We start from the raw sequence: 10,276 nt of genomic DNA on the forward strand, positions 1-10,276 counted from the left end.
GCAAAGTGTGATGGGTATATGGAATGAGCTGCCAGAGGCAGGTACTATCGCAATGTTTAAAAAACATTTGAACATGGTATATGGACAGGAAAGGTTTAGAAGTGTATGGGCCAAACGCAGGCAGGTGGGATTAGTGTAGATGGGGCATCTTGGTTGATGTGGGCAAGGTGGGCCAAAGAGCCCGTTTCCACGCTTTACGACTCCATGGATAAACCTCTTGGATTTAAAAAAAAAGAAAGCTAGGAAGTGGAAGATTGTTTGCCTTTGGACCCTGCCAAAGACCTACATACCTGAGCCAATGACTGCAACCTACATATGCCTGACAATCATCTCAGGTTATACAGGACAATTAGTATCTTAGGTCACTTTGCTCAGATTCCCCCTCCATTAGCAAGGCATTACATTTCCAAAATCACTTTACTGAGCTTGTCTGCTGCCAAGAGGCCTGTTCAAGCCTCTCTTACCCCAGATGTAATTAATCTACAGCTCCCACACTGAGCTCTGTATACAGAATCGCCAAACAGTTGCTTGTAGTCTCTCTGGCACCAAGCCCCATTTGCCTCTTACCTCTGAGTTCACTGACCTGTACTACCTCCTGGTCCATTGAATTCCCCCGATTTTAAATTCTCATCTTAGTTTTCAAAACCCTCCTGCGTTCCAACTCTCGACTCGTTCCGATTCCCATCAGCCCACATTTGGCTCCCAATGCCAAAAGATTGGAAATCCCTCCCGAAAAACTCCATTTTATTCACTTTAGTTTTTCTTTAGAGTTCACCTTAATTCCTGCCTCTTTAGCTCGGGAGTCATCAGCCCTAATTCAACGACACACTGCTCTGCATCAAACCTTGCAAACACATTCCTGTGATTCATTAAGCATATAATGAAGCCATCATTTTTGGTCTCCATTAAATAACCCCTTTATATTCTCCATTTGTATATATTTTCACTTTTCCCAGCTTGCTATGTACTTATATTTCATCACACTAGACAGCTTCCTATTGAATTTTCAGAACATTCACTATTTTTTCATCATCCTGCCAATGGTTCAATGCTACTGTAACATCAAAATGCTTTATGGTGATTCACAGTTATATCTGTTACATTCTATGCCTTTGGCCTCAAAGAGTAATACCTTCACTTTAAAATAAAATAGTCTGTCAAACCAAGTTGTGTATTTAATGCTTGTCAAACTGCTCTGTCACCGAAACTTCCCCTATTTATTGCTTTTCATAAACGGAAATGTTCCTCTCGCAATTGTTGACGAATTCTAGCTACAACCTTTATCCGATCCACCAGCTTATCACATCTCCTCACACGGTCCTCTCGTTCTCAACTGTACTTTAACACTGGACATACTCAAGGTAGAAACACATTTGAGGCAGACATCAATAGATTTAAAAAAATATATATGAAGGGAATCGATATTAAGGGATTAGTACTGGAAAGTAACGCTGAGGTAAAAGATAATCGTGATTCTTTCTGAATGGCAGAGCAGACATGAGGAACTGAAGGCCAACAGACTGGGCTAGATCCCAAACGTCACTTATTGCTTCACTCCACAGATGCTGCCTCACCCGCTGAGTTTCTCCAGCATATTTATCTACATCCGACTACAATCGCATATGTTTTTATAGTTATATATACACAACACAGAAACAGGCCCTTCGGCCCAACGCGTCCATGCCGACCAAGATGCCCCATCTAAGCTAGTCCCATCTGACCGCATTTGGCCCATATCCCTTTAAAGCTTTCCTATCTATGTACCCGAGTGTCTTTAAAATGCTGTTACAGTAGCTGCCTCAACTACTTCACCTGGCAACACATTTTATATACCCACCATGCTCTGACTGAAAATGCTGCTCCTCAGGTTCCTATTAAAAAATGTTTTCCTCTCACCTTAAACCTAGTTCATCTGGTTCTGGATTCCCCTACTCTAGGTAAAAAAAATTAAAAAAAACCTCACCATCCCTGTACACTTCTATAAGATAACCCCTCAGCCTTCTTCACTCCAAGGAATAAAGTTCTAGCCTGCCCAACCCTCTCCCTGTAGCTCAGGCTCTCAAGCCCTGGTATTGCTTGGGACTCTTTCCAGCTTTCAAATGATACATCTTCCTCGACCAAGTCCAGCAAACAGAATACTGGCATCATGGTGCAACCCCTCATACCTTGAAACCATTTATCTCCCCAGTTGCCTTCTTTCCAGAAAAGTTTTTATATTTAATACTTTATAACTTCCAATTCCATTCCACTCAGAATCACACACGGCACCTTTGAATAGTCCTCTGGAAATCTTTGTACAATTCATCTGCCATAAGGATCAGTCCGAAGAAGGGCCTCAACCTGAAACGTAACCTATCCATGTTCTCCAGCGATGCTGCTTGACCTGCCGAGTTACTCCAGCACTTTGTGTACTTCCCTCCCCACACACCTCTACACCACATCTACCGCCTCTTCAAATTAACTCCTTACGTACAAGGTACAATGACAATAAATTGAATTGTATTGTATCCATTTTCAATTCTACATCAGCAACTTCCAACTGTATTGCAACCAGGCACTGAGTCAATTGAATAAATCCAAAGATTGACTATGACTGATGTTAAACTGGGTGGAATGCCACAGGTTGCCAATTAATAGGCATTACGCAATTAATAGGCATTGTCAGCCTTTGTGCAATGCAATGATTGTCAGAGTGTGAAAGAGTCATTGTTGTGTAGAGGTTTGTTGCTGCTCCTCGTCAGTCAATATTAAAATTGATTTATATTCTAACGATTCCTTTCCAAGTGGAACCTACCTCCTCCCAGCAACTCCGGGGGCGCTGTTCTGGCAGCAGTCATGTCAGCAGCGCGTCAGTTTTTTCAACCTTTTTTTATTTTTTATTTTGTTTTAAAGTATGTATTTAATGTTCCTTCGTGTGTTTTGTGTGGGGGGTGGTGTGGGGGGGTAAGGGGGAAACCGCTTCGGTCGCCTCCTCCATGGAGAGGCGACTTTTTCCAGGTCGCCTCCCCCGTGGCCTAACATCAAGGATCGGCGCGGCCTTTCCCGGAGACGCGCCCGGGGCTTCAGCAGCGGGCGCAGCGTGGACTCTCGGCGTGGAGCGGGTGAACCCTCGCTGGGGCTCGCTGGAGGGGAGCGCTCCGTTTCGCTGGCCCGGGGCAGCCGGCAGCCTGAAGTCGCAGCCTGAAGCCGCGGTCTGCAGAGCTCCAGCTGGTGCGGCGTCTACAGCCCGGGATCCCTTGTGGGGGGCCCAGGGGAAGAAGACGCCATCACTGCCGGCCCGCGGCCAACTTCTACCGCGGAGCCGGCATGGACTTACCATCACCCCTGGAGGGGAGCTTCGACCGCCGGCCCTGCAGTCTACGGTGCTTCTGGCTGCAGCGGGGACTTTAAATCTTGACCGCCGGCCTGCAACAACTTAAAGCCGCGGTCTCCAGTGAGGAAGAGCCGATCCTGGACTGACTCTGGACTCTGGTCCTGTCCACGGGGGGGGAAATGGAGGAGGACTGGCCAAATTTTTGTGCCTTCCACCACAGTGATGAATGCTGTGGTGGATGTTTGTGTTACATTTTGTGTGTTCTTTATTATTGTATCGCTGCTGACAACCCAATCCTTGCCGGATCACTGCTCGTGCGGTCGACCGGTTGGTGCAGAGAGTAGCTTTGAATGTTTGTCTCTTCGTTGATTGTGTCCCTTTCTTTTTTAAAAAGCTACTGTAATGCGCCCTTTAAATTGCCCCTCGGGGATGAATAAAGTACTTGATTGATTGATTGATTGATAGACAATAGGTGCAGGAGTAGGCCATTTGGCCCTTCGAGCCAGCACTGCCATTCAATGTGATCATGGCTGATCATCCCCAATCAGTACCCTGTTCCTGCCTTCACCCCATATCCCCTGACTCCGCTATTTTTAAGAGCCCTATCTAGCTCTCTCTTGAAAGCATCCACAGAACCTGCCTCCACCGCCCTCTGAGGCAGAGAATTCCACAGACTCACCACTCTCTGTGAGAAAAAGTATTTTCTCGTCTCCATTCTAAATGGCTTACTCCTTTTTCTTAAACTGTGGCTCCTGGTTCTGGACTCCCCCAACATCGGGAACATGTTTCCTGCCTCTAGCGTGTCCAAGCCCTTAACAAATCTTATGTTTTAATGAGATTCCCTCTCATCCTTCTAAATTCCAGAGTGTACAAGCCCAGCTACTCCATTCTCTCAGCATATGACAGTCCCGCCATCCCGGGAATTAACCTTGTACACCTTCGCTGCACTCCCTCAATAGCAAAAATGTCCTTCCTCAAATTAGGGGACCAAAACGGCACACAGTACTCCAGGTGTGGTCTCACTAGGGTTCCGTACAACTGCAGAAGGACCTCTTTGCTCTTATATTCGATTCCTCTTGTTATAAACACCAACATGCCATTCGCTTTCTTCACTGCCTGCTGTACCTGCATGCTTACTTTCATAGACTGATGAACAAGGACTCCCGTTGTACTTCCCCTTTTCCCAACTAGACGCCATTTAGATAGCACAGACAATTTTACCACAGATCATATACCGAAAATTATTTCACTTTACTTTTTGCGTAGGAAGTAGTGTAATCGAGCGATTGGATGGTCAACATGAACTCGGTGGGCTGAAGGGCCTGTCACGATATGGTATCTTTCAATCAATCAAAAACAAAGCAACTACTCCTCGTGCAAAGTGATTTTTGCCTCGCTTCTTCTTAAGTCTTTTTTGCACAACATTTTGAACCTGTCACTCTGGTCTTTGAGTCATCCACTAACAAGAACAGTGGAGGAAGGAACTGCAGTTGCTGGTTTACACCAAAAATAGACACAAAATGCTAGAGTGGGACAGGCAGCATCTCTGGAGAGAAGGAATGGGTGGTGTTTCGGGTCTAGACCCTTCTTTGGAGAGCTCAGACACGTTTTAGTATTTTTCCTCGGACACATGGCATCCATGCAGTGCAGATACAATACCTACTCCACGCAGACTTACGGCCACGTAAATGTAAAATCGACACTGGGTTGTTCAACGAGCACATGGAAAATACTAAAACCTCACAGAGCAACTGGTTGACCCACGACTGCCTTAGCGTCTGTATTGAATTAAATTAACTGTCTCAATTAAATGCAGAACACCTCTCACAACCTCTCAGCGGCGTAAGAGAAATGGAATTGCAACAAAACGTGCATGGTACAAGGCAACTGATAGACAGCATTCACCCACCACTGAAGGAGAGCATCCAGACTTTGGCAGCTCTTTCAAGGACTGATCTCACTCTCAGACACTATCCATGTAACCTTACAAATTTCTCTTCTCTCCACCCCCCTCCCCACCCACCCCGACCACCACCTAGTATTTCCTATTACAATTTTACTTAATGTACTTAATTCCAAACTTTTTACATACAAATTCCAAGATCTGCAACTGCGTTAACAAACAACTTATCACCTTCTGGAGAAACTCAGCGGGTGAGGCAGCATCTATGGAGCGAAGAAAATAGGCGACGTTTCGGGTCGAGACCCTTCTTGAAGATTGAACATTGACTTCTCCAATTTTAGGTAGTCCCTGCTTTCTCCTTCTTTCCCCTCCCCTTACCAGCTCTCCTTCAGCTCACTGTCTCCGCTTCTTTTCTTCTTCCAGCCCCCCCCCACCATCACATCAGTCTGAAGAATGGTCTCGACCCGAAAAGTCGCCCATTTCCTTCGCTCCATAGATGCTGCCTCACCCGCTGAGTTTCTCCAGCATTTTTGTCGACCTTCGATTGTCCAGCATCTGCAGTTCCTTCTTAAACTTATCACCTTCTTGTGCTTTTGTCAATGTCCTTTAAATCTCTGTCCTCTGGTCACCAATCCTTCTGCCATTGGAACACTTCCACATTTAGCCTTTTAAAACGCTCCAGGACTTTGGACGCCTCTGTTAAAATTTCCTCTCGACTTTCTCCGCTTGGAGAAACAGTCCTGGCTCTCTTCCATTGTTGCAGGATAACTACTCCTCATCCTTGGAATGAAAGTAACCCACCTGCTCCACAAACAGATGGAGCGCTTGGAGCAAGACTACAGCCCAGTGTGTTTTCCCGAGGCTCTTGTGCCTCCTCGAGTCCAGGACGGCCCCTTAACCATGCCCTTTCTGCGGCAAACCATCGGAGGATTTGCCCCAAGGCCTTGGCAACATTCCAGACGTGCAGTGCCCAGACATTAACGCAAATCAAGTCTTGATCTTGTCAATGATTTCACAAAAAGGCATGCACGGAATTTTTTTGTTTCATTAATACAATGAAAGCACAGCATCTTTTATGTACCCAAGGTATACTTTGATAAGCGTCGCACTTGCAAAACTACATCCAATCATTATTTATCCGGTATTAAATTGCACCCAACATTTTATCAGACCTTACACTTCTAGTCGTTTCGCAATCACCTTCCTGATAACGTGTCCAAACATGGCTTACATTAATAAAATTGACCTCACCCCCCCAACCAAGTTTCCTTTCCGTGGGGGAAATGATTAACAAGAGTCGGAAATGATTAACGAGAGTCGGCTTTGAATAGAGAGAATGTGTCACTTGCTACACCTTGAATGACAGTTGGACTTTCACTATTAGCAGTGGCAGAGTCTAAACTCTAGAGCCATCCCTGTCTCAGCCTGACCTCTGCTCACAGAGTAGGCAGAGTGCGCTGACACAGGGGCAAAGGGGCAATTACACTGGCAATGGTCCACTCAGCCAGTAGACCCACCAGGTATGGGAACAACATCAACATTAGGGCAGTAGGTGTCTAGGGATGTGTAAGAAGGAACTGCAGATGTTGGTTTAAACCAAATTTATAGATACAAAAGGCTGGACAGGCAGCATCTCTGGAGAGAAGGAAAGGGTGACGTTTCGTGTCATGACCCTTCAGGTACTGCAAGATGGGTGTGACGTTGAGACTGGATGAGATAATAAAGGGAGGGTCTCTGGGGGATTCAATGGAGAAACGTGCGGGAGGGTTTAAGAGGAGTTAGGGGTCTCAGTTAATCATTGTGTGGGGAGTGGGGGGGGAAAGCAGTTAGCAGAAACGGACTGGGTGGAGGAGGGCAGGTGTTAGGGGCAACGGACTGTATGTTTGGCCAGAGAATGGGACGAAGAGGCGAGGACGGGGAGGGAGGGGGAAGGAAGAAGTCAAGTTAGGGATGACATAGGTCGAGGTTGGAGCTCTGGGCAAGAGATAAGCTGTATGGGTGGGTGACTGTTATCGTGGCTGCAGCAGCATTGGGACGGAGAATACGGGCGAGAGTGGTGATGAACGACAGTGTTGGGGCTGCAGGTCAGAGTGTGGGTTCAGGTGGAGGTTGACAATGGTGCAGTCGACTGTCATTGAGGTGAGTGGTCGTGAGATGGGAGCTTGTGTAAGGGGTTGCTGTGGGTGTGATGGTGGGGATGGGTGACAGTTTGGGGTGGGGTGAGGTTGAGGGCACTGGGGATGGGTGTTTGGGTTGTGGGCAAAGGCCAAAGATTGGGGATGCAAGGGTGATGGTAGCAGCCGTGTGGATCAGGAGGAGGGTGGTGTATGTTGGCCGTTGCGTGTGGTGGGAAGAGGTTGCGATGTGGGAAGGAGAGAATGAGGGAGGAATGGGGGGGGCTACTGTAAGGGGTGGGACCCGTTGTGGGTGGGGGTAAGAGGCTACTTGCGAGGGGCATGGGGAAAATGGCCACCAAGAGGGGTGGGGGGGGTGGTTGGGGTCAAGGGGGTGGCAGTCTAAGAGAGAGCGTCCCTTTAGGGGTGGGAGGAGAAGAATGTAAGGGAGAGAGGGGGGAGGAGAGTGGCCCTGTGAGGGTGGGCGGATGGCCATCAAAGGGTTGGGGGGGGGGGCTGCCATGAGGGGGGGGGAGGGAGGACGTGGAGGAGGTGGGGGGGGGGGGGGAGAAGAGTGGGTGCTTGGGTGGGGAGGAGGGGGGTAGCAGCTGCCGAGGGAGAGGTGTGTGGTGGAGGGCATTTTTGGTAGTGTGGTGGATGAGTGTGGCCACTGTGAGAGATGTGGGCAAAGAGTGGCAGATCGTGGTGTTTGAGGGGGGGAGACCGTTTGGGTTCTTGGGTATGCGGGGAGGGGGGGGGGGGGGACAGTTGTGAGGTGAGAGGGAGACCATTATGAGATGTGGGAGACACCGTTGTGAGGGTGGGGGGGAGACAGTCGTGAGGGGAGGTGGGCGACGGGGAGGGGGGCGACGGGGGGGGGGGCGAATTGTAAGGAGAGGGGGGTGATGGTGAGGGGAGGGGGGGAAGATGGGGAGGGGGGAAGATGGTGAGGGGAGGGTGGAGATGGGGGGGGAGAGGATGGTGGGGGGAGGGGGAGATGGTGAGGGGAGGAGATGGGGGGAATGGTGAGGTGAGATGGGGGGGCTATGGTGGGGGGAGATGGTGAGGTGAGACGGGGGGGAGATGGTGAGAGGGGAGGCAGTCGTTAGGAGAGGGTGCGGGGAGATGGTGAGGGGAGGAGACGGGGGAATGGTGAGGTGAGACGGGGGGGGGAGATATGGTGGGGGGAGGAGGGAGATGGTGGGGGAAGGAGACGGGGGGGGGGGGGGGATGGTGAGATGGGGGGGGGGGAGATGATGAGATGGGGGGGGGAGATGATGAGAGGAGGGGAGGGATGGTGAGGTGACAGGGGGGGGATATGGTGGGGGGTGGAGTCGGGGGGGATGGTGAGATGGGGGGGGGGGAGATGATGAGAGGAGGGGAGGGATGGTGAGGTGACAGGGGGGGGATATGGTGGGGGGGGGATATGGTGGGGGGAGGAGACGGGGGGGGGGGGTGGTGAGATGGGGGGGGTGGAGATGATGAGAGGAGGGGAGGGATGGTGAGGTGACAGGGGGGGGTAGATGGTGAGGGGAGGGGGGATATGGCGGGGGGAGGAGACGGGGGGGGGGGGGGGGGGATGGTGAGATGGGGGGGGTGGAGATGATGAGAGGAGGGTCGGGATGGTGAGGTGATAGGGGGGGGGGATGGTGAGGTGACAGGGGGGGGGGATATGGTGGGGGGAGGAGACGGGGGGGGGGGGGGGTGGTGAGATGGGGGGGTGGAGATGATGAGAGGAGGGGAGGGATGGTGAGGTGACAGGGGGAGGGATGGTGAGGTGACAGGGGGGGGGATATGGTGGGGGGAGGAGACGGGGGGGGGGGGGATGGTGAGATGGGGGGGGGGAGATGATGAGAGGAGGGGATGGTGAGGTGACAGGGTGGGGGAGGGTAGATGGTGAGGGGAGGGGTGAAGGGAGACCGCTGTGATGGACGAGGGGGGGAGAGGAAGCTGCCGATGCTCGGCTCACTGACGGCCGGCCGGGCGGGCGGGGGGGTAACATGGGGCCCGGTGGTCGACGCCGGTGCTGGAGCCGGGATCGGGGTGGTCTCTCTCTCTCTCTCTCTGCGGAGGCTGCGGTTAGGCCTGGGCCCGGGATGGAGGAGGAGGAGGATGATGTTGATGTCGGAGGGAGGGAGGGCGGCCGGTACCCACCCACCCACCCACCCACCCACCAGCCCGTTCACTCACCCATTGCCCGCAGCCGCCGGCCCGGCCCAGCCCGGCCTGGCTCGGCTCCGTCCCGCTCGCTGGCTCGGTCTCCCGGCGCCGCCTCGCCTCGCTTCACCTCACCTCGCGCTGACAACGGGCCGCGGATCTCCGGCCGCCCGAGGGAGCGAGACCCCCCCACCCGGCCCGCGCGCCTCTTAAAGGGGCCGCCGCCCGCCGAGCAGCAGCACCTCAGACAGCTCTCCCGCTGCAGGCTCTCCCGCTGCAAGTTCTCCCGCTGCAGGCTCTCCCTTTGCAAGATTCCCCGTTGCAAGCAAGCTCTGCTCTCCCGTTGCAGACTCGCCCTTTGCAATCTCTCCCTGCTGTAATATTCGCGTTGCAACTGCAAGCAAGCGCTGCTCTCCCCGTTGCAGGCTCTTCCGCTGCGCTCTCTCCTGTGTGCACCGTGCAAGCTCCTCTCTCCCTTTGCAAGCTCGCCCGCTGCAATTTTCCCGTTGCAACTGCAAACAAGCGCTGCTCTCCCAGTTGCTGACTCTTCCGCTGCGCGCTCTCTCGTGTGTGCACCGTGCAAGCTCCTCTCTCCCTTTGCAAGGCTCGCCTGCTGCAACTGCAAGAGATCTCCCCGTTGCCAGCAAGCGCCGCTCTCCTCTCCCGCTGCAGGCAGGAGCTCTGCCGTGCAACTCCCCCGCCTGCAAGCGCTGCTCTCCCGCTGCAACCGCGCAGCCCTCTCCCGCTGCAGCTCACTCACTCACTCACAGCCGCAGCCACGGCGCTGCA

The 10,276-nt window shown here is 52.1% G+C and overlaps 1 protein-coding gene across 2 annotated transcripts in view; it reads right to left on the bottom strand.

Moving 5' to 3' along the window:
* Window positions 1-9,645, bottom strand: part of mgat3 (beta-1,4-mannosyl-glycoprotein 4-beta-N-acetylglucosaminyltransferase) — an 87,222-nt gene extending 77,577 nt beyond the window's left edge. The window contains exon 1 of one of the 2 annotated variants that reach the window (XM_033013565.1): window positions 9,521-9,645. Coding sequence is in view for 1 of the 2 variants with exons in the window: in XM_033013562.1 (XP_032869453.1) it covers window positions 2,269-2,360 (92 nt within the window). In the remaining variant the exon portion in view is untranslated. Of the gene's footprint in view, window positions 1-2,268; window positions 2,369-9,520 lie in introns of those variants that run through there. The other variant, XM_033013562.1, reaches the window with a different exon arrangement.
* Window positions 9,646-10,276: the final 631 nt, after the last annotated feature.

Source organism: Amblyraja radiata, chromosome 38, assembly GCF_010909765.2.
Source record: "Amblyraja radiata isolate CabotCenter1 chromosome 38, sAmbRad1.1.pri, whole genome shotgun sequence".
In the NCBI taxonomy this organism is placed as follows: domain Eukaryota; kingdom Metazoa; phylum Chordata; class Chondrichthyes; order Rajiformes; family Rajidae; genus Amblyraja; species Amblyraja radiata.